Source organism: Terrapene carolina, unplaced genomic scaffold (assembly GCF_002925995.2).
Source record: "Terrapene carolina triunguis isolate 2854851 unplaced genomic scaffold, T_m_triunguis-2.0 Scaffold33911, whole genome shotgun sequence".
In the NCBI taxonomy this organism is placed as follows: Eukaryota; Metazoa; Chordata; order Testudines; family Emydidae; genus Terrapene; species Terrapene triunguis.
Window position 1 is genome coordinate 6,682,043 of NW_020698262.1, and position 24,183 is coordinate 6,706,225.

At 42.7% G+C, this 24,183-nt stretch overlaps 1 protein-coding gene across 1 annotated transcript in view; it reads left to right on the forward strand.

Moving 5' to 3' along the window:
* Positions 1-24,183, forward strand: part of LOC112106843 (C-Maf-inducing protein) — a 162,813-nt gene that overhangs the window by 114,276 nt on the left and 24,354 nt on the right. The window contains exons 4-10 of the mRNA XM_024200302.3: positions 7,579-7,740; positions 9,534-9,575; positions 12,773-12,835; positions 13,834-13,914; positions 16,616-16,719; positions 17,288-17,392; positions 18,668-19,021. Of these exons, the coding sequence (XP_024056070.1) occupies positions 7,579-7,740; positions 9,534-9,575; positions 12,773-12,835; positions 13,834-13,914; positions 16,616-16,719; positions 17,288-17,392; positions 18,668-19,021 (911 nt within the window). The remainder of the gene's footprint in view (positions 1-7,578; positions 7,741-9,533; positions 9,576-12,772; positions 12,836-13,833; positions 13,915-16,615; positions 16,720-17,287; positions 17,393-18,667; positions 19,022-24,183) is intronic.

Sequence of the window (24,183 nt, forward strand, 5' to 3'; positions counted from 1 at the left end):
GCCGTAGACTGTTCAGGGCAGGGACTGTCTTTCAGTGTGTATGTGTTTGTACAGTGCCTGGCACAACAGGGCCCCAATCTAATGTAATGTAAATAATCAGGAGACTCTATTTTTAATCAAGTTTAAAATCAAGATTTTGAAAAAGTGGACTCGCCATGAGAGAAAAAAGGATACAACGTTTTATACAAACCCAGACTGGCTTTGCAAACCTCAAGAAATAGTTTGGGAGGTTCAGGGAATCCCTAGCTCCAAAAGCTCCCCTCTCTCTCCCAATGCATTTCTTTGGTATTTGGGAATTTAGTCTCTGTTGCCCAGCCTACCCCAAGTATGCATTCCTACGTGGTGGGTGGGAATTGGCATTCTTCAATGTTTAGGGTTGGGCAAAATTTAAATGAAGAAAACTCATGTTTTGGAGCAAAGTGTTAAATGATGTTGCTGATGCAAACAGAGCTGCCCCAGAGAGCCATAAGTCACGGGTGCTTCATAGGTAGGGCATCCAGACAGTTATGAAGGGGTTATAGTTCAGTCATGTCAGTATATAAGGCCCTGATTTTGCAAAAGGATGTGTACCCATGCACTGTCCCATTGACTGGAATGGGCTCCAGGCAAGCCAATTCCTTTGCAGGATTAGGGCCCAGGACTGGAGCCAGCAAATGCTGTTGATGTGAGCTTTGTTTGCAAAAAAAAAAAAAAAAGTCTACCAGAAAACGCTCTCCATGGCTTAAGCCAACCTCTAACTCTTGGAGGTCAGGAAGAAAGTTTCCTTAGGGTCAGTTATACCTTAACTACGTATTATAGAATTTCTTGCACCTTCTTTTGAAGCAGCTGGTGTCACCCACTGTCAGAGACAGGATACTGGACTGGATGCTTTAAGCCTGTACGTGTGTGTGTGTGTGTGTGTACACACTTCTATATTTAGTTAATAGATTAAGGGGCAGTAGATGGCACTCAAGAATACGTTCTTGGGTTTAGTAAAACAAATAAAATGTGTGTGTTGTACACTGCGAATGACTTACCTGTGCAGCACTTTACATGGAGCTGTTCAGAAGTTGGTCCATTGGTTGATGCAGTGTGACAGTTTCTGTGTTGTGCATTCCACAAACCTGAGTCATTTGCACCTTGGAAATGCAGCCTCAGTTTACAACTGTTCCATCTTGCCGTCAGAATAGAACTGTAAACGTTGCCTGGCTTAGCGCTGGCCTGCAGTGAGCTGGGAAGGAGCTTGCCATTTTCCCATTTGCTGGAACTGCCTTTCTCAGCTGTGCAATAAATCAGTAATTTCTGGCACACACAGCCCTGGGGAAGCCATGGTGTACTGTTAGTGCGTCTGCAGAAATGAGCAATTAGCTCACCTGCAGTCGAGCAGAGAGAGGGGAAAGATGATCCCAGCTGAAATCCTGTAATGCTTGGAGTCCGAGTGCTAGAATTTAAGAGGACACTCCAAGTTGTGGTTTTGTTTTTTTCTTTATTCTTTATTAAGACCACAAAAATGCCTCAGGTCCCTGAGGGAAATTGGCTGTCAAGAACTGAGAATGTTTCCCGGACTGTAACAGCAGTGAGCAAGCGGAATGGGATTTTGGGCACAGTGGAGACCAACATCTTCTCATCATCATCATACCAAGGGTAATGTCTCCTTGGGGGATCTAGAGACATCAGAACCCCAGGAAGAGATTATTCTTTTCATTTATGTGCATTTAGACTCGGATCTTACAGCCCTTACTTATGTGAATGGTCCCATTATTATCAACCAGAGGCTGGGAGTGTTCCAGTGAGCAAGCGCGGCAGGATTAGGCTCAGGGCATATAACTTCATTATGTATAGGTTTTTTGTTTGTTTTTTTTTAAACCTTCTGTGTCCTGGGTTCTCCCATTCTGAACCTTTTGTCCCCAGCTCTCTGTGTGCGAGCAGTGTGATCTACTGGTGGTAGAAGAAGAGTGTGAATCAGAAGTCATGGGTTCTAGTCCTGTGTCTGCCACAGACACACGGTGTGTGTCACAACCTATGAGAGTATCAGTTTCTCCCACAGCAAAATGGGAATAAGGCTTACTGGACTCTTGGGGGCGGGCTGCGAGGCTTCATTAATGGAAGTTATTTGAGATCCTTGGATGAAAGGTGCCCTCTAAATGCAAAGCATTATTATGTTTTCCTTGTGCTTCCCTCCACTTCCGCTTCAAGTGGAACAGCTTTATTTAAAAAAGTCGTTACAGAAAAATTCTGGAATAGCATTAGAAAGCTTTGTGGTTCTGGTTGGGCAACAGCCAACAGGGTCACAGTGTGCAGTCTGCTGTGGCGTGTTTGTGTGCGGCGGCGTCTGAGATGTGATTTCTTTTGAGGACATCCCTACTGAATGGGTTTTTCTTTTTTTATGAAAAAGCCTAGACAGGATAGACCTGAATCTGCCGGCATGACTGGCAACACAGTGCAACTATTTCCACAGGGCATCTGCTATGGCCTATCGGGGGGTTGGTCCTTGCTCAGGATGAGGATCCATAAACATTCTGCAAAGCTCAGGCCCACTCGGCAAAGCCTCACTGACGCAAATAGCTCCATTATCTGTGAAGAGTTGCTCATGCCAGTGAAGCTTTGCGGGATTGGGCAGTCCTAGGGCATGCCTGCCCTCTGCTGAGTTAGTATGGAGCTGTGTGTCTTCCCTCGCTCAGTTTCCCTTCTCAGGTAGTCAATAACGCCATTTCAGGCACTCTTGAGATTTGATTCGATAATACCCTTCATAGGGCTTGTTTATTACTTATACCAAAAAGGGCCATAACAAAAAGTCCCAAATAAACAAAAGGTGCTTCTGGCTCTCGAGGTTTCTCTGAAGCCTGTCATCTAGGTTGTTCCCCGCTCTCCTGGTTTTGGATAGCAACGTACATCTCCGTCTCTGTCTTCTCCTTATCGCAGGAGCCACAGCTCTCCTCCTGGAGTTGGGTGGTACTTTATCTCCCCCAGCTGCCACCACTTAATTCACAGGCTCTGCGGGTTTGGCAGCCTTCTGCTGGTGTCTGCTACCTGCTGTCTCAGGACCCCACAGCAGGCTTCTTGCTTCCCACAGTGTCGGCAGGCATCTGCCCTTCTATGAGGGAGGGGGCAGCATTGATGCTGGCCCCTTCTCCCAGCTCATTCCTTACTGTCTGGGGGAGAGGGGAGCCTTGCCCTGCCCTCTCTGTAAGGTTCCAGGCTTTTAAAGACACAGGAACAGGATCCCTTCTGAATGCTATTTCTTCTTGGGATCCCCTTTCTTCTCCCCCCATATCTCCAGAGGCTTTGTGTATCAGGCACCCCCAAACTCTTAAAGGGCCGTGCCACATGGGGGGAGGACAAACTACCTAAATGTGACACGAACATTACCTGGATTGCAAGGGGGGGTTGTTAATTAGAAGCACTTTTTGCATCCAAACACATGCACATTTTGCATCCTTAAATGGACCTGTTTCTGCTCTTGGTCCTCAGCCACAGCCTCCCGTCTCCCCCCCTCTCCCCCCCACCGCCCCCCAAGTGCTAGTTATCGCTTGCTCACGAGTCAGTGCAGGTAAGAGGACAGATGGCTTAGCTTTGGCCGAGTGCTCGCTGATGCAAACCAAATTGCTCTGGTAACCAGCTGATGGGTTTCAGACTTTAATTGAGGCTTTCAGTGAGCTGCTCAACAGTAAATAACATTATGCTGACAAAAGCAGCAGTGTAACCATGGACAAAGGTTCAGAGTAGCAGAGTTCAAGCCTCTCGGGGATGCTGTTGTTTTTGATTTCCCACCATCATTCAGAAATCCTTTAACATTGTTTAAAGACAGCAGTGCGTCATGTGAGCACATTAAACCCCTTTGTCCTGGAAAGCTGGAGCCGATACAGAGCCCTTTGGATTCTTCGCTTGCAGCTGCCACGGCGTGTGTGCAGAGGTAGCCTAACCTCGAAGCTTCCTTTTGATCGCTGTCCGGCTGGCATCAGCAGCAATTGTTGTAGGTCTCTCTTGCGTGGCAGGATGTTCAGTTCCCTCTTTCTTCTCCTATATACGGCTTCACATCTGAATGGAAACCATTTCTGATTTATTTATATCTGCACGGGAGAATTTGACGGCTGCAGAAGGGTTTGCGTGGTAAGGTCGTCCGACCGAACAGTACGGTTCTCTGCAGCAGCTCCCCTTCAGACTGCAGCACCTGCCCTTTGAAGCCACACTGCTGTAAGCCTTCTGAGTGGGGGTGATGAAGGGAAGAAGAGCCGAATGTTGGGGGAGGAGTGGATGCATGGGATGGCCCAGCTGGTTGCTTTCTGTTGGTCTGTCATCCTCTGGTTTCTGCTTTGAATTTAATTTGCTTATTTCCTAGGACAGAAGTGTAAAATGTCAGTGTCGAAAACTCTTTGCTAAGCTTGCTTTGTTTAGGATGCTTTGCTCACTGTGCATAATTAGCCAGAAATTAGTAGTTTAGGGTTATCGGGCTGACTGATCAGCCTAGAAAGATTAGATTTTATTCAGTGCTGTAGCCAGGGAAACTATAGAGAACCATTAAATAAATAAGTGAAATTAAAATCTCTATGGGAGCATCATGTTATGTTTCCTAAAAAAAGGCTATAATGATAATAATTAAATGATGACAATGTGCTCAGTAATTTAGAAGCCCTAAAGGGCTGCTCCAAAGAGCTTTCAAATCTAAAGGCATTTACTCCCCTCTAAAATCTGAAATATCTTTAGTATCCAGGGTGGGGTTTTTTTCCCCCTGTTTCTTTTTATTTTCCAATATCTTCAAAATGCTTTGCAAGCCAGAGTGGCTGCTGTTGGGCTTTTTCATTTGTATAAATTTAATTAAAATGAAAAGTGTATTTAAATCACTGATTTGGAATACTTCATCAGCCTGTGTATCTAGCACTAAGGCCATGACTCATCATTGTGAAGAGCCAAAACGTGGTATGTGAGATGTATTCTCCCTTCTTTATTGTTCTCCCCTTGCGTTCTGCTACAATTGGAGTAGATTGCGCACTTGTATTGACCATTAAAGCTGATGCCACAGCGGGAAAGAAGTGATTAATAAGCAGATAGCTACAGATCATTCACCGATGATTCTGGAAGGACTGCGCTGTATTAGTGAATGGGCGAAATGCTGATTAACACATCAGCAAAGCATTTCTGAACGAGAATGCTGGAGAGTTTGTGTCTAGATCTCACATTTATGATGCTGATATCTAGCCTACATACCACTGTTAAATTCATAGTCTGCGTTAAGGGAGTGATTTTTCAAAGGGCCTCTATTGCAGCTGCTAAATGTGTGGGTCCATTTGTGAGTGTGTGTGCATAACTCTATGCTTTGTGTACAAACTGAGGAACTGTCTATCCATATGGTTTACTCCAACCAGAGGGAAAATGTATCTGGACTTCATTGAACACGTTGGTCACAGGATCAGATTTGTAAACAGACCTAAATGAAACAGGAAAACAAGCCATAGCAAAAACTCCTGGGGGGGGTGGCAGCTAGGTTCCAGTTGTCAGTATAGGCTATGCTCCTTCTGGGCCTGTGAATTGGAATGGAGATTGAGGATTGTCTGTCTGGACTAATCGGTATTGGTTTTTAAGGTAGCCATCATGATGACATGGGGTGATATTTTTACTCTCATCATTGTTTTGTTAGGCTTCTAGAATTCTATCCAGTTACTCTTGAGATTTTGGAGGGTGGGGTTTTCCCCAAAGATTACCATATATGAACGCAACACAGTCTATGCTATAATCATTCATGGGAGCATAGCTATTCAGAAGGCAAGAGTTGATCCTCTGCTGATCTAGCTTGTGTGTGTGTGTGGTGTTGAAAACTAGTAGATTTTGAAGTGTGTGGAGATTACCAGAAATAATATAAAAGTGTACAGGGACCATCCATTGATCAAGGTATTAACTAGAGTGGGGCAAAGAATGGAAATGCCATGTCATGAAGGATTTCAAGATTTTTGAAAGATTTTTGTTCATGAAACCTCCAAAACTTTGAAATTTTCTGCAAAAGAAAGTTCCGGAAAAATTCTCGATTTGGGTTGATGAAAAAAGTTCATTTTGACATTATTGAAATGCTTTCTTTCAATTTTTACTTTTTTATATTCTGTCATATAAAAAACATTTAAAATGGAAAGTCATTTCAAAAGGAAAAAATGAATCTATTCTAAAAATAGTGAAACAGGATGTTTAGACACTGCTGGAACTTTTTCTCCCTTTTTTTTCCCCCTCCAAAAAAAAAAAATGGACACGTTTTTGCAAAGTGTTTAGATTTCAACTGAAGTATAGTCTCCAATGGAAAATGGTTCCGGCAAAGTTTTTCTGACCAGCTCTAGTTCTGAGTGAGGAATGCTGAGATTTTTCTAGAATCATAATTCATCATTTGACTATGGAGGAAAAAATCATATGTAGAGCAATAGCGGGTTTTTTACTATTCCTAGCAATTAAATGCAATTATTTACATTTTATTCAAAAGGACATTTGGCTCTGAAAAGGGTACAATTGCTGTTATCTTCCACTGGGCTTCAAGGACCGGGGCATTTGCAATATATGGATGATTTGAAGCATACTTCAGTGACAGATAGTTCATCTTTTGAAACTAGGGTTGCCGGGCATCTGGTTTTCGACCAGAATGCCCAGTTGAAAAGGGACCCTGGTGGCTCCGGTTGGCAACAGCGACCAGGCCATTCGAAGTCTAATCAGCAGCACTGCGGGGGCCTGGGGCTAAGACAGGCTCCCTGCCTGCCCTAGCTCCATGCAGCTCCCAGAAGCAGCCACCAGGTCCTTGCGGCCCTTGGGCGCTTGGGCAGCCAGGGAGACTCTGCGCACTGCCTCCATCCTGAGTGCCGGCTCCGCAGCTCCCATTGGCCGGGAACTGCAACTAGTGGGAGCTGCGGGGGCGAGGGGACCACATGGAGCCTCCCTGGCCGCCCATGTGCCTAGGGGCTGCAGGGACCTGGCAGCCACTTCCTGGGAGCTGTGGTAAGCGCCACCGGGACCCCGGACCCCACTCCCCTGCCCCGGCCCTGAGCTCGCTCCTGCACTCCAAACTCCTCATTCCCGGCCCTACCTCAGAGCCCACACCCCCAGCTGGAGTCCCTCTCCGCACCCCCAAACCCCTGCCCCAGCCCGGAGTCCTCTCCTGCACCCCAAGCCCCTCATCCCCGGCCTCAGTCCAGAGCCCATATCTCCTCTCCATACCTCAATCCCCTGCCCCAGCCCAATGAAAGTGAGTGAGGGTGGTGGAGAGCGAGTGACAGAGGGAGGGGGGATGGAGCAAGTGGGGGCAGGGCTTCAGAGAAGGGGTGGGGCAAGGGTGTTCGGTTTTATGTGATTAGAAAATTGGCAACCCTATCTGAAACCAAAGCTAAAATGTGGCTGCCATAACCCATTTCTTCCATGGAATTATGAACCCGCAAATTTATACACATGGAGGTTGTTTTTCCCCCTTGAAAAAGTTTGAGCACTGCATTTTTCTTTTTTTAAAAATAAATAAAAGATGAAATGTGAAGAAGTTTTAAAATAAAGTTTTAGGGAAGCCGCTGTTTTCTTGCAGTTTCCTTACCATGACAGTCTCACAATGGTATCTGTATGGTTATTTATATTTTCTTGCAGAAAAAGATTTACAAGTACAAGAAAGTGCTTAGTAACCCAAGCCGTTGGGAGGTTGTTTTGAAGGAGATTAGGACACTGGTGGACATGGCGCTAAACTCTCCACTACAGGATGATTCCATCCATCAAGCACCACTGGAGATTGTCTCAAAGCTGCTCTCGGAGGTAAGACCATGAGGATGTTCCCATCTTGTTGCTTTCTCTTAGGAAAAAAACAAACACTTAACAACCTGCCCCCACTCCAAACTTGTAACTCAAGTTCAAAATTCTGCCCTTGAATATGCACCGTGATTCCTTTTGATTCCAGTGGCCCACTCCCTAGGTGTTCTTAGGCCTGGTCCACACTAACCCCCCACTTCGAACTAAGATACGCAACTTCAGCTACGTTAATAACGTAGCTGAAGTCGAAGTACCTTAGTTCGAACTTACCGCGGGTGCAGACGCGGCAGGCAGGCTCCCCCGTCGACTCCGCATACTCCTCTCGCGAGCACTTCTGGGATCGATCCCAGAAGATCGATTGCTTACCGCCGGACCCGGAGGTAAACTCATTCATTATGGGTCTGATCCATAGCCCATTGAAGTTAATGGCAAAACTCCCATTGACTTATAAATAAAAAAAATAAAATAAATTAATGGAGATATCCTATCTCTTAGAACTGGAAGGGACCTTGAAAGGTCGAGTCCAGTCCCCTGCCTTCACTAGCAGGACCAAGTGCTGATTTTGCCCCAGATCCCTAAGTGGCCCCCTCAACACCCTGGGTTTAGCAGGCCAATGCTCAAACCACTGAGCTATCCCTCCCCCCAACCAGAGGGTTCTTCATCAGGTTCTTAGCTGGGCTCTATTTGTATGTAATAGACTAGATCATTCTCACAACAGATCAGTGGGATGTGAACACTGATAAAGCCTAATAAGCAGCTCTTTTTGCATTGCAATTTCAAATGGAAACATCAGAGGTTTTAGTCTCCCCCATATCTGTGTCAAATAGATGGTCCACTTCTGTGCAGGTTTGATATCATTTGTCCCCATTTTTATTTTGTAGCATTTGGTGCTGTATTTAACCTGTTACTCGCTTTGAAATGGGTTTCCTCCTTATTCTTAGCAACTGTTCTCTGGTTGTTTCAGTTCTGGTACAAAAATGAAATGTGATGCATGTCAGAATTTTGTATCTATTGGGTAAAGGGGGTGAAGGGCAGGCTGCACTTTTGGGTAGATCTGTGATGAGCAGAAAAAGAGCTGCTTTTCCTTTGGTGCACTAAGGTTGCAGCACTATTGTAACCTTGCAGCGCCTTGTGGAACACAGAGAACATAGGGAAATACTGTATTGGAGTAAATTGATGCAGCTCAGTTGATTCAGCATTGCTGCACGCAGGGCTTTGGAGCGGAGCGGAGCTCGGAGCTGGACCGCGGAGCAGCTCCGGAGCAGTGGATCTGCAGGTTTTTGCCTGGAGCTGGAGCGGAGCCGGAGCACAGCTGGTGGTATATTTGGCTCCATGTTAGTAGGCAGGAATTACAGGCAAACTGCTGCAGTTAGTCCTCCAGCCATGGCAGAGAGCGACAAGGAAAACCTTTTATTAACTCAGTCTGTGGAATTGAAAGTTTGAAATTTAGAAAGCATTTTTTAAGAAATGCCTCTCACTAGTTCAGTCTTTCCATTAATTTGTATCTCAGGGAGCATCAACATTTAGCTGAAACTTCCTGGCTGTAAATCCAGGGGTCACGATCCTGTAGGTGCTGAGCACCCCTTTGTGAGAAATGGAAGTGAGCTTGGCCCCGATAGTAAGTTATTGATAACCTGCATTAAAGGAATGGTGTTAATAGAGCCTGATTTTACTCCTGTTACTGATTGCAGAATTGGACCTTTTTCCTTGTTCATTTGCATCGGCTGAGGTGTGTGCATTGACCGTGTCAGTTTCAAAATAAAGTTAGCTCATTGATTTCTTCTGTTTAACCTTTTCAGAACACCAACTTAACCACTCAAGACCATGAGAGCATTATTGTGGTGAGTGTCCTTATGTCAAGTTTTGGGGGTCACTCTGTGTTTCTGATTGTTTCATTTTGCCCTGGTTTTGGCTTCTATAGTGCCTGCTCCTGTCCCATTGACATCAGTGGCAGCTTTACCATTGACTTCAGTGGGTGCAGGGTCACACCCGTTTAACCCATTCACTTTTTCACATTTCTATTGTCCCCTTTTTCCTGTTTGGTATAAATAACAATAAAAGATCCCAGATTAATGTGTATAAAACTCCATAGAACTTTAAGGATGAATTGTCTCCCCGCATGGTTGCACACTGCAAATGTTAACATCTGCACCTGCCAAATTTGACCCCTCACAGCCTGTGGGCGCCATGGTTTTCTCCGGGGGCTAGACTGTGGAAGGTGTGTGAGCATGTGTTTGCCCTTGCAAGTGTGGGAATGTGTGCGTATGCTTTTGCCCATGTACACAAGGGGATATGAAAATGCTCTCTTCAGTTTTCTCTGATTACTTACAGTGCATTTATTTGGTTACATAAATAATTGAAGCAAAAGGTAGCCCTCCTCCCCATGCAACCAAATATAAAATCTTAACAAATCCAACAATTGATCAGAGGTAAAAATTGCTTCCCAATCATTGTAATTTAATTTCAGTTGCTGGCGATTTCCAGGAGATTTTCTTAGTAATCTAATCTAGTACTTCACCACCACCTGATCATATCATGTCTCCATGAATCTTCCTGCAAAACAACATGACATAAAATGTAGCCACCGCTAGGTGTGAATTGCACTTAACTCCTGCTCAGGACTTTAGCTGGTATCAGTCATTACGATAAGTTTCTAAAGTGGCAGTCGCTTTGCTCAGAAGTCTACTATGGATTTCATTTTACTTCAGTGCCAAGGTTAATTTAGACTTCCTGTTGCCAATCAGTGATAATTGTTATTTGAGGGAGGGGGAAAATCTTGGTAATTAAAAAAACAAATAAAACCCCCCAACTATTCTGGCTTTTATCCAATTCTGAAGATTGTGCCTCAGTCATTAACAGAAATACAATTTCTGGGTTTTTTAAGCCCCTTGCAAATATAGCAGCAGCCTTGCATTATTCTTATTATTTATTTACTTAGTAGTAGTGGTAGTTGTAAATATTTGTGACCTCAGTCATTTACCTGTATAGATAAAGCCATGTGCCTTGCCCTAGATTTAGCTAACAGCCTGATTCTCATTCCAAATTGCCAGAGAGTAACAAACCAATTCTCCGCCTGGTCTAGTTCCATCTCTTTTGGGGTGGAGTGGGGGTCTGTGTGGAATGCATGTGAATTTAGTTCTGGTGAAAGATAACAGATGGGCAGCCCTGCAGAGCAAAGCTCTCTCTTTATCCACAGGACAGGCATAGGTTGAGCAGAGGAATGCAGGCTTCCCCCACACTGTCCTTGTTCCAGAGAGATCACTGACTGGGGAATCTCCATGGCCCAGTCAGCTCTCAGCCTCTCTGAGACTGCCAATTCTGGTTGTCTCTTTGGGAAGTGGACACCAAACAGCAATTCCCATCTTCAACTACTTTGATCTGATAACCTCTCTGTCAACAGGCAGGCATAAAACCCTCACCGTGACTTTGCAATACAATTTATCAGAGGGATGGAGGAGGATGGATGCTATAGCAAATTATTATAAAGATAAATTCAGGTAGAGTCCTTAATGTAGTTAACTGTTGAATATGTAGCAAGGATATTATAGTCCAGCTGAATATTACAGCAAGAGTGCACCACTTTTATAGTACTGTAGTAAGAATATATTGCTATATGGCCATGACCAGTGAAGAAATAAACAGCTGTAGGGAGGGGGATTGCACAATAGCCAGCTTTAGCTGCTCCAGTGTTATGTAAAATCTAGGCAGCTCTTTGCAGATGTGCTTGGTTTTCATTCCAGAAGTTCATGTTAATCTTCTCTTATGGCTGAGTGGGTGTTGTGATTCATGGTGATTTTGATGGGCTAATTTGAACTGAACTCCTGTGGGAAGGCAAAAAAAATAAAAAAAATAAAACCAAACAGGCTGCATTAGCAAAATCCCCAAATGCCATCCAGGTAGAATGCCTGTCGTTCAGAAGTTTAATACACAAATGTCTAGCTGCTTTGTTAAAGAGTTTTACTTTTTAAATTGGTACCGGGAATCCCTTACTCCAAAAAGCCTGAAGGCATCATCATGTACGGAGATGCATTGTTCTAGTAATGCTTTCTAATTTACAAAGGAGACAGTAGCAACATAATTTCATTACATGCACAGTGGCAGGTATGATTTATAATATATTTACAGTACATAACCACATCAGGTTGCCTAGCGATGGAGAAAGAAAGGTTGACCTGAACTTTTGGAAAGTTAGAGTCATGTTTTTTATAGAGCGTAGTGTCCATAAAAACAGTAGTGTCATTGTGGTGATCTTGGTAAAATGAAAGGAAATCAGTCATTCCCTGCAAGCGGGGTCTGTTTTGTACTGGGTGGTAACATCTGAGCATGAGCTCATTATAAAAGACATAACGTGTGTGTGTTTAAGTATATTTTAGAACCCTTTAAATAAAGTGGCAGTGCCACTTTAATCATGGGTCAGATTCATCCCTAGTGTAATACCCCTGAAATCAATGAGTCCCATTCTGTTCTCCTTCACACTGGTGTAAAATCTGGAGTAACCTGTTGTCTTCAGTGGTGTTACTTTTGAATTTACACTGGTGAAACTGAAAGCAAAATTTGCCCAATGGGCTTACAACAAGGATGAATTTAGGCCCATAATTTCAAAATAAAACAAACCCTAGTTTCCTTATTAACACTTGGGAAAAACAAACCATATTTCTATTAGTGGTAGATTCTGTTCCAAAAAACAAAACAAAACCCCCCTAAAATCCTAAATATGTAACTTAATCCTGAGAGCGTCCAATTAAACTTAAAGAGACAAGGTGGATAAGGCAGTATCTTTTATTGTAATGCTATCTATAATGTCGATACTTACCATGTTGTGTTTTATTGTAAAAGATATTACCTCACCCACCTTCTCTCTCTAATATCCTGGGACCGATGCTGCTACAACACGGCATTAGACTAAATTTACGGTCACCTTCTTATCCAGGTCTCTGTTTTAAAGAATTTTAAAATATACTCACTCCTCACATTCTTTTATTAGGGCTGGCCTGTGTGATGAAGTCAAATTGAAGTATGCTAACTTTTTATTTTCAAGGCGATTGCACCTTTGCTGGAAAACAATCACCCTCCGCCTGACCTCTGTGAATTCTTCTGCAAGGTACTAAGAACAGATTCATTGTCTGAAGTCTCATTGATGTTTTGTTTTTGTTAACCTCTTGAACTGATTCCCCCAGTTGGTTTCTATCTTTGATTGATGGCCAGCAAGATCACTGTTCTTAATGGGCCGGACTGTAAAATAGTATTAAGCGTCAGGAATATAATCCTCAAACTGTGACACAGAGCGATGTCTCATTGTATGTCCCATTGCTAGCGTAAGTGCCACTGGAACCAGCGGGTTCTGATGGATCATGATGTGGGGCATACACTACACTGTCCTCTTCCTGCAAGTGTGTGTGTGTGTGTGTGTGTGTTACTAGGGTTCTGGACTTTAGATTCCAAGGCCTTTGAATTTGAAAAAGCTGCTATCACTTTAATTTTCCTCTCTAAACTGATTGACATTTCAATTGAAAGTCTAATTGCTAACAGTTGGATATATGCTTTCGATCAGGTCCCCTTGATTACTGGGTAATTCATTTGTAAGGAAAGACTATCAGATTGGCGGATTCAGAAACTTATCAAAGTCATTCACACATTGTTATTAACCACCTGTAGGGCCAGTGCCTGCCCTCTAGGGCATGTGCATCTAAAATCCCAAATTAGCTCCAGGTGACTAAGGGCAAGTCTACACTTAAAACGCTGCATTAGTGCAGTAGTGCTTTAATGAAGACAATGTAAGCCAATGGGAGACCGCTCTCCTGTTGGCTTAGTTAATCCACCTCCCTGAGAGGCAGTAGGTATGTCCGTGGGAGAAGCTCTCCTGCCAACATAGTGCTGACTACACAGGGGGGTTAGGTTAGTATAACCATATCGCTCAGGAGTGTGTGGATTTTTCACACCCCTGAGCAACATAGTTACACTATACCGGTATAAGTCTGTAGTGTAGAGCAGACCTAAATATATTATTGATGAATGTTGTAGTCTCGGGTTTTAGACAGTGATTTGGTAAAGGCTAGGGTTCCTCCAAGCTCCATATGTATTTCTGTTTTCTCATTGCAGCACTGCAGAGAACGCCCTCGGTCCATGGTTGTCATAGAAGTGTTCACACCGGTGGTACAGAGAATCCTCAAACACAACATGGTAAATATCGATGTTGTATGAATTTGGTTGGTTAGGAGAGCTATCACTGTGACCCCTTACGTATGAATTGGCTATCTTTCTTGTCTATAATGTGCCCATCACCATGATGCCTGGTCGTTATATGTGTGTACACTTATGCATTGTAGCCATGCACTACATCTAAGGTGCTTACCTTTGGGCACTCAGACTGAGATTCTCAAAAGCATCTAAGCTAGATAGACACTAAACTCACTTAGGTGCTTTTGAAAATGCTACCCTCAAGTCTGAAAACGTTGACCTCTCATTTTTATTTGTATGTACACCTCTACCCCGATATAACGTGACCCGATATAACACTAATTCGGATATAACGCGGTAAAGCAGCACTCTGGGGGGGGCGGGGCTGCGCACTCCGGCGGATCAAAGCAAGTTCGATATAATGCGGTTTCACCTATAACGCAGTAAGATTTTTTTTGGCTCCCGCGGACAGCGTTATATCAGGGTAGAGGGGTACTTATTACGAGGCATGTCAATTAATACCAGGAAGTGCAACCATTTCGGGTGGAGCCCAATAGCTGGTTATCACTTCCCAGCAACACTAAGGACTGCCTGTCTTGTTCTGGAACGAGAAGGTGCTTTTATGTGCTCTTTGAAGGGTACTAGTGCTGCTAGTACAGTTTCTAATTTGCATAAGTAGATTTTTATTGCACTAAGCTGCAGTTTGCTATGATCCCTGGAATGGGTTTCATGCTTTTATAACTGCACAAAGGGTTTATTTTCATTGTTATAATTATAGACGACAGCCACAGCCTTTCTGGGTCACAACATACATCCCAAGTAAAACATTTCATGTTTCTTATTTATACAACTTTTTTTTTTTTTTTTTTTTTTTGAACTCCTAGAGTTTTCAGAACTAACAAACCCGACATGGCCAACAGGCTGTATTCTTGGTTCTGTGCCCGCTGTCTCCAGACATGTCATTTTTGAATATGCCGTAACCGTCAATAAAATATTCTGTACATGTTATTCTTGGATTCCAGACCATTAAAAATACTACTACTACCACCACCACCAAAAATAAATAAATAAATAAAATCCAGTGCTCTTGTGGGGTCTCAAATAAAATCTAAATGCACAGTGTGCTGCTTGTATTTGGTTAGCTTAAGAGAATTGCTCCTATTTACCATACTTAGCATTTGCAGATTGGAAATCAACATGCCTTTTTACCACTGTGTGTAATTGAAGAATTTACAGTGTTAAATATTAATGGGAGTGGATATGGGCACTTTACTGCTCTCTGGGGAATTATACTCTGAATAGTCTCTTTAGATTGCGTATGTGTGTATATAAAAACGTTGTCTTGGGGAAGAGAAGCAAAGAACCCAGTGTTAATTTCATAGCATTAGCAGGCCACTTAGAAATCCGGTGAAGACTGGTCTGGGAGTCAGGAAACCTGGACTCTATTACTGGCTCTGCCGTTAATGTGCTCTGTGGTCTTGGACAAGTTGCTTCAAGATCTGTGCCTCAGTTTCCCCCTGTAAAATTATACTCATCTTCTCTTGTAAAGCATTTTGAAATCTATGGCTGAAAAGGACTATATAAGAGCTGCTGGTGGTGTTATTCACCACAGCATTTTGTGTCTGCCTGTGATTGAAAGGCAGTGGGCCTGATCCTGTTATATGCTGAGTGCTGGGCACTCCAGGAGATGCTCAGCTCTTTGCCAGATCAGACTGTGTGTTTGCGTGTAAGCATTTTTTGGTTTGTTTTTCGGTTTGCTTTGCCTTTTTCCCCCAGTTAACGTGGACATTAGGCTAAATGAATCCATTAAGCTGGCCTAATGTATTTGAACAGAGAAATCTGTGATAGCTCCTAGTTGAGCGCTCTGATTTTGGTGGGTTTATAGCAATGGTAGATCGTATGTTGAATAATTTACACTTTAGGTACATAAGACAACTAATTTTATCAAGGGGTTGTGGTGCCATCACCAAGAGATGAGCTGTCATGTTTTTACTAATGTGACTGGAGCCAGAGAATGGAATTCCAGACATACTGTGATATACTGTGAAGCTGGTGGTGGTTTGCAAAGGTTTCTAAATCAGCATGTCTTCGGGCACACTTTCCCCCTCCAAAATACATCAGACTGTACCTTTCAAAGCATTTCCCTTTGGACCAGCTTATAAAACGGAGGGCTGGAATTTTTAAGATTGAATGTGATTATTTTCTTGAAAAGTCCTGACAATTACACGCTCAACTGACTATTTGCATGCTCAACTATTGCAACTGGTGTAATTAACCACTGGAACAATTTACCTAGGACATTCTCCAGCATTCAGTATTTAGCTCAAGAGTGGGTGTCTTCCTAAAAGATATACTGTGGCTCAAAGAAATTGCACTTGAGTATGCAAAAAGAGGGCCGTGCGTGTGCAAATTGGAACTCGTGTATAAGTGCTACATTTTTACATGGAAGGTGATCTTTTGCATGTACACACATATTCCAAAGGTATATTTTGGGTGACAGAACTTGAAAATATGGCATCATTTTTATTATTAATCTGAATGTATGGTCAATGAACAGTGGTACCTGCTGTTCTCTTGAAGATGTCAGCATAGTGATGAAATGAATTCAAATGTCCCTGGGCTGATCTCTGTTGAAAACACACAGTTTTAACATACATTACAGGCATGTTTCAGCGGCTTCACTGAGTGTCTCCTTTTTGGACAGGATTTTGGGAAGTGCCCTCGGTTGAGACTGTTTACTCAGGAGTATATTCTGGCTTTGAATGAACTGAATGCCGGCATGGAGGTGGTGAAGAAGTTCATTCATAGGTTAGTTACAGTTAATTCTATGGAGTATTCTCCAACCCTGTGAACATGTTCCTCTTTGTGGCTGAGATGAAAAACAGGAAAAAAATATCATTTTCCTTGTGGATAACCATGGAGTGGCCAATGTTTGTTGAAACACTGTCGGTACTAGCAAGCACCAGGGAAAACTAGAGGTTCATCAGCACAAATGTGCCTACTGAGGGCCTGATCCTATGCCAGTTGAAGTCCATGGGAAGACTACTGATTTCAGTGGGCTTCGGATCAGGCCCTTAAGTGAGAACTCTTATCTAGTGCCCTACTATTTGTGAACCTTCACGGTAGTCTTTCTTCAACTGGGCTACAACAGTGCTGCAGTAAATAAACTCAGGAGCAGCTTGATCCAGATCTCAATGCGATCATATTCAGTAGGAATTTCTGGGGTTAAATCAATCTCCCTGAACTTCCCCGAATCTCTGTTTCCTTTTCTGGGACCCCTCTCTGCCTAAAAATGTTGTCACCCAGAGACCCCTTCATTACAGTAATGTCGCCTTTTGGTTACTTTCACCACTATTGTTTCTATTTTATTTTTCAGCATGCACGGTCCCACTGGACAATGCCCCCATCCCAGGGTCCTGCCGAATCTTGTAGCTGTCTGCTTAGCAGCCATTTATTCTTGTTATGAGGAATTTATCAACAGGTCAGTATGACTTTTCCACACTATGTTCTGCTCATTTACAAACTGTGTGTGTGTGTGTGTGTATATACACACACAATACACACACACACACACACACACGGAATCAGGTGTGTTGAGCCCTTACCCTGTTGTATTTGTTTCCACATATCTTGTGAGAAACTGAGCATGTCCTGTGAGTGCCGAGTACCCTTGATTCCCATGGCTAGTCCCCCTCGATGTAATCCACTTACATAGATAATGCAGAGATGAGGTTTCTCACAAGTTCCCAGTGTAGAAAGGGGGTGTGCAGGCTGCAACATCTTTCAGGATGGTGAAACTCAACACCTTATAGTGCTCATCTTCCTTTGCACCTTCTGCCCATCACCTTGTAGGGGAGACCTGCAGTTGTGACTAGGTCCTGTAGAGATGCGCAAGGTAAAGAGGCTTCCCAGGCATCCACACAAAGGTCCCTTCCAGTCTGGGGCTATGTGTTCGTGACACTGGGACAGCTCACGACCTGAACGACGAGCTAGTTGAAATGTAGACTTCAGTTCCTTAACTCCAATGCACAGTGACTGTCTCCCCCACATAGTGAGCTATACTAACAGCCAGTAGACTGGTGATTTCTAAAGAGGTGTAGATATCTGAGAGGAGGCCGCCTGTAAATCGTAGTGTAAATTTAGCTCCGTACCTGGGTTGGTTTCCAACCGCAGTCTGTTGTCATGAGACATTTAACCGGCCGGATTCCAGTGCTACCACAAGATCGATGCTAAAATGGGCCTGGTGTCAGGCTACTGACGTACTTTTACGTTTTTCAGTCAACATCAAGGGCTCTTTCTGTTTTTGTTTCCTACTCGTTTATGCCTATCTGATTTTCCCCATATGTGCTGGCTGTCTACTAGCCAGCAAAATTTCCTAACTAGAGGACTGTAGACCAGAGTCTGGACATGTACTATATTTAGTTGCACACTTGTACATGAATTTCACGTCAGCTTCGTGTACCTCGGGTGAGAGTGCGGCATTCCCCGCACCTTTCTGTTGAGCTGGCACAGCAGTCAGACTGATGGAAAGTACAAATCCTCGCAGTATAAGGGCCTGTGGAATGGTCCTTCTGGGGCTTTAACAGTTTTCATCGAGTTTTGTGACCCAAATAAAAAGGAGAATCATAATCAAATGGGCTGGGGTAAAATACAGTGGGCAGTTGCAGCAGAACGTGGCTTCTCAGCCCCACTGTCTTCCCCATCTTATGTCTGTTATGTTTGGTACTAATGTTATAAGTTTCTCTTTAAAATGCAGTCGAGACAATTCTCCAAGCCTGAAGGAAATTCGGAACGGCTGCCAGCAGCAATGTGACCGAAAGCCTAACTTACCCCTCCGGCTTCTCCACACGAGTCCCGACCTGGTTTCTCAAGAGGCCACTTTGAGCGAATCTCGCCTCAAATCGGTCATTGTCACATCGAACGAGATCCACGTGGAAGTGGAGCGTAACAACACTGCTAACCAGAAGATGACGGCAAATGTCGGCAACGATAGTGAGCCCAACCTGATTGATTGCCTGATGGTCAGCCCCACCTGTAGCACCATGAGCATCGAGCTGAGCGCCCAGGCGGACAGGATCCTCGGCTGCTACGTGGAAATACTAAAAATGCTGTGAGTGACTTTTTACAGCCTTTCGTACGTCGTCATCTTAACAGTTAGGGGGCTTTTCCCAGAGGTCTGTCAACTCCAACATCTGTGTGCAGCCGGCAAGATAAGACAGGGTTGTAAATCTAATGCTAGCACTGAAGTCCAGTGTCTGAAAGAGGCATCTGGTGCTGCCAATAAATTCTAAAAATAGTATTCGGAGGATGAAAATGGAAAGCTTTTTTGTACATTGAGACAAGATATTGTTGCTGGCAGCTATTGGTCATTTATTACCCACAAAACATTCCCATTTCACCCCTCTGGACCATTTAGGATTATTGAACACAGATTCCAGGGGGTGGAACTAGCTCTTCTCTTACTAGCTTTAAGAGATACGGTCCCTCCTTAGGCCAACACCCTGTGTTGTGATAAGCACCACAGCTCCCATTGACTTCAGTGAGAGTTGAGTGAGCTCAAGTGTCCCTCAATAGGAACTCAGCTCTTCACAGGATTGAGCCCTTAACGTTTTTCAACTCGTTATGCCTGGGTTTTATAGGTGGTTCAGATTTCCCTCCCTCACAAGCTACTCTGTTTATTAGGCAGTCCACGTGATACAATGAAACCCAGATAAATAAACGACTGCTCAAGAAACCATTACAGAATGCTTGTGATAAAGATGAATTAGAATTTAATTCCATACACTTGGGGATATTTTGACATGGTCTCTGAGACATGAAGTTGCCTAATCAGGCTAGTCTTTTGGATAGGTTTCACTGGAGCAAGTATACTTTCAAGAGGGATTGATATTCAAAGGATTTTCAGAACTAATTTTTTTGGGTGGAAATTTAGATTATCAACTGGATGAATAAGTAAAATCAAGGGACAACATGAGATGCATGGTAGAGTAGAAGAATTAGAGTGGAACATGTATTCAAACAGTGAAGCTGTGTGACCCAAAGGGATTGCATGTCAGGATTTCTGTGTTTTACACTCAATTCTACTTCTGAGTTACAGTGTAGTTCATAGATTCCAAGGCCAGAAGGGACCATTGTGATCACTAGCCTAAACCTCTCGTATACACAAGCCAGCGAACTTCCCGAAAATAATTCCTAGAGCAGATTTTTTAGAAAAACATCCAATCTTGATTTTAAAATTGGAGTGATAGAGAATTCACCATGACCCGTGGTAAATTATTCCAGTGGTTAGTTACCTTCATTGTTTAAAATTTACACTTTATTTCACTGAAGAGCTGATTTGTCATTGAAGAGCCGATTATCAAATATTTGTTCCACCTGTAGATACTTATAGAAAATAATCAGGCCACCCATTACCTTCTCTTTGTTAGACTCAAAGGAGCTCAATCTATTTAGTTTATCACTGTAAGGCATGTTTTCTAATCCTTTAATCATTCTTGTGGCTCTTCTCTGACCCCTCTCCAACTTATCAACATCCTTCTTGAATTGTGGACACCAGAATTGGACACTATTCCAGCAGCTGTTGCGCCAGAGCCAAATACAGAGGTAAAATAACCTCTCTACTCCTACTCGAGATTCCCCTGTTCATTCATCCAAGGATCACATTAGCCCTTTTGGCCATAGTTTTGCACTGGGAGCTCATGTTCAGCTGATTATCCACCACGACCCCCAAATCTTTTTCAGAGTCACTGCTTCCCATGATAGAGTCCCCCATCCTGTAAGTATGGCCTACATTCTTTGTTCCCAGATTTACATTTAGCCATATTAAAAGGCATATTGTTTGTTTGTGCCCACCTTACCAAGTGATCCAGATCGTTCTGTATCGGTGACCTGTCCTCATCATTATGTACCAATTCCCCAATTTTTATGTCATCTGCAAACTTTATCAGTGATGATTTTATGTTTTCTTCCAAGCCATTAAATGGCATAGGGCCAAGAACTGATCTCTGTGGGGCCCCACTAGAAACACACCCAATCAGTGATGATTCCCCATTTACAATTACATTTTTGGACTAACCATGAGCCAGCTTTTAATCCATTTAATGTGTGTGCCATGTTAATTTTATATCGTTCTAGTTTTTTAATCAAAGTGTTGTGGGGTACCAAGTCAAGTGTAAGTATATTACATCAACACTATTACCTTTATCAACCAAACCTGTAAACTCTTTAAAAAAAAAAAAAAAAAAAAAAGAAAAAAAAAAAGTACCAGGGTTCATCTGATGATTATTTTTCATAAACTCATGTTGATTGGCATTAATTATATTATCGTCCTTTAATTCGTTATTAATTGAATCCCATATCAGCCGATCCATTATTTTGCCCTGGAATCAAAGTCAGATTGACAGGCCTATAACAGCGCAAGTCATCCTGTTTACCCTTTTTAAATATTGGTACAATATTAGCTTTCTTTCAGTCTTCTGGAACTTTCCCAGTGTTCCTATACTTACTGAAATTCAACATTAACGATCCAGCAAGCTCCATAGCCAGGTCATTTAAAACTCTTTGATGTGCAAGTTATCTGGACCTGATGATTTTAAAATGTCTAACTTTAGTAGCTGCTGTTTAGCATCCTCCCGAGATGCTAGTAGAATGGAAAGAATGTTAGCATATATGACATGACTATATCATCTGTGTTTTCACAAATACAGAACAGAAATATTTATTGAACAATTCTGCCTTTTCTGCATTATTATTGACAATTCTATCATTTCCATTTAATAATGGAGCAATACCATTGTTAGGAATCTTTTTTGCTCCAAATATACTTTAAAAACTCTTCCTTACTGTCATTATTTTTTTAGTTTTATAGCTGCTTTCATTTCCTCTCTGACCAGGTCTTTTTTCTTTTTTAAATCAGTACAGCCTCCTTGTTCGATTGTGGGGTTTTTGGATGTCTAGCAAAGTGTTCCTAAACAATTCCCAATTATCATTCACATTTTTCTGATTAAACTCTTCCTCCCAGCTGATCTTGCTCATAACTATTTTCAGCTTTGTGAAATTTGCCCTTTTAAAGCACCAAGTATATATATTACTGGTCTGAACTTTATTCTGTTTACACATTATAAATGTGATCAAGTCATGATCACTTGTACCTAAGCTATTATCAATTTCTAGTTCTGTGATCAGTTTCTCTTTATCTGTCAAGAAATGGTCTAGTATAGAATTACCCAGTATTGGCTGCAACACTTTTTGAGTTAGGAAATTGTCATTTATAATTAGAAATGTCAAGGATGTTTTAGTGCTGGCAGCAGGAGACCTACAGCATATATCACTCAAATTGAAATCCCTCATGATTACACAGCTTTTTTCCCCCCTGCACATTATAAATAGGTGTGTAAAGAGGTGGTCATCCTGTTCCCTGGTATGATTTGATGGTCTGTAGCAGACATTAACTAATATCCCATCTTGTGCTTTATCTGTTAGCACATTGTTGCGTAACATTCAGGATCATTTTCTTCTGTGTTGTCAGTGACTTGGAAACAGGCAATGCCATTGCTGACATAGAGTGCCACTCCGCCTCCCCTCTTGCCCACTCGGTCCTTCCTAAATAGGTTATAACCATTTGATTTTTAACATGCCAATCATGCAAATCAGCCCACTAGGTTTCAGTAATACCAACTAGATCAAATTCATGCTCCATAAAATAAATAAATGAAAGTGGTACTGGGAAAACCACTAAAGTTTCCACATTTTTAATGTTTTAATCATACAGGGTGTTGTAAGGGGTAAATAACTGATATTTGAGATGTTTGGGTTACAAGGCATTGTGGATGAAATCCTGACTCTGCCAAAGTCAATGGGAGTTTTGTCACTGACATCAGCGAGGCCAGAGTTTCACCAAATACGTGGGCAAGATTTTAATATGTACTCCCTGGAATTAAATAAATCAAAATGTGATGACTGAGGACTTCCTAAAAACAAGAGCCAGCAGAGGCCCACGTTTCAGAATTATAAAAATGCGCGAGTATGTTTTGTGTATGCTGTTACCACATTTGCAAGTATACTTGCAGACATGGCACACTTCGATTATATGCAGACGGATCCTGAAAATGTGGGCTATAAATTTTATTGGCAAGGCAAGTTAAATCCGAGATAGAGCTGTCGGCATCCTTTTTAGCAGCAAGCTGCTGTAGTACAAAGTTTTGAGTAGGTTCCTCTTTGACTAGACTCCTCTTTCCTGCCCCTTAGAACTGTTCGTGTTAGATCAACACAGCATTTGGCTTTGGTTTACCTGGTATCTTGAGAGTCTGTGTGTGCGTAGGTAATGCATGAGATATACCTCATATTCATCCCAGTCCCCTTGACTCTTGATATTTTCCATAAACACCATGAACTCCCAGTCCCAACGCTATCTTGGGCGCTACTCGTTTTTCTCATTAAGCATTGATGGTTTTATTGTTTTCGTTTCATCATGCAGCTGACACACATTTTATAAACACATTCACTAACGGGCATGTTCTTCCTTGTGGCCTACCTCCAACTCTCAGGTTACCCATATGATGCATCTGCATCGCTCTCAAGTCTTGTACAGAGAACTATGATTTCATTGCATACTGTTCATTAATACACAATTTGTGACATGATCCACAGGTATTTTTAACAAGCTCCTCAACTGAAACAGTGGGGATGGGGAGCCATTACTGCTGGTGTGTGTGCAAGGGTGTGCGCACGCACATGTGTGCTGCTGAATTGGCCACCCTGGAGACCCAAGTACACAAAATGGGTACAGCACATGACCAACGGGTACAGAAAAACCGGTACAAGTTTCCTCTGCCTGTCTTGCCAGTATGTCCTGGTCCTGACAGAAAAGGCACCACTTTTAACATAGTTCCAATGCCCTTCTATTCCCATTCAAACCCTCCTCTCTACTGAGACTAACAAAGTTGCCAGTTAACGTCCCTCTGTCATTCTGGGTGTTTTTCCAAACCCGTTCTGAACTAGGAAGTTCTATATGCAATAATATTAATTATTTATTTAATTACTATATAATTAACTTAGGGCATATGGGAGTAATCTATTTAGGCTAATTTTAATTATTCTAAGTTTCACAAATAAGCATCCTTAACAATATCTTCAGAAGAGAACATTTCCTGTTCTTCTGTTTCCTGGACACTTGGCACTTTTGAATCAAAGAACTTTTGAGATATTAAAATGTAAAGTTATTCAAAGTAACCTCTAGAGCAGGGGTCAGCAACGTTCGGCACGCGGCTCGCC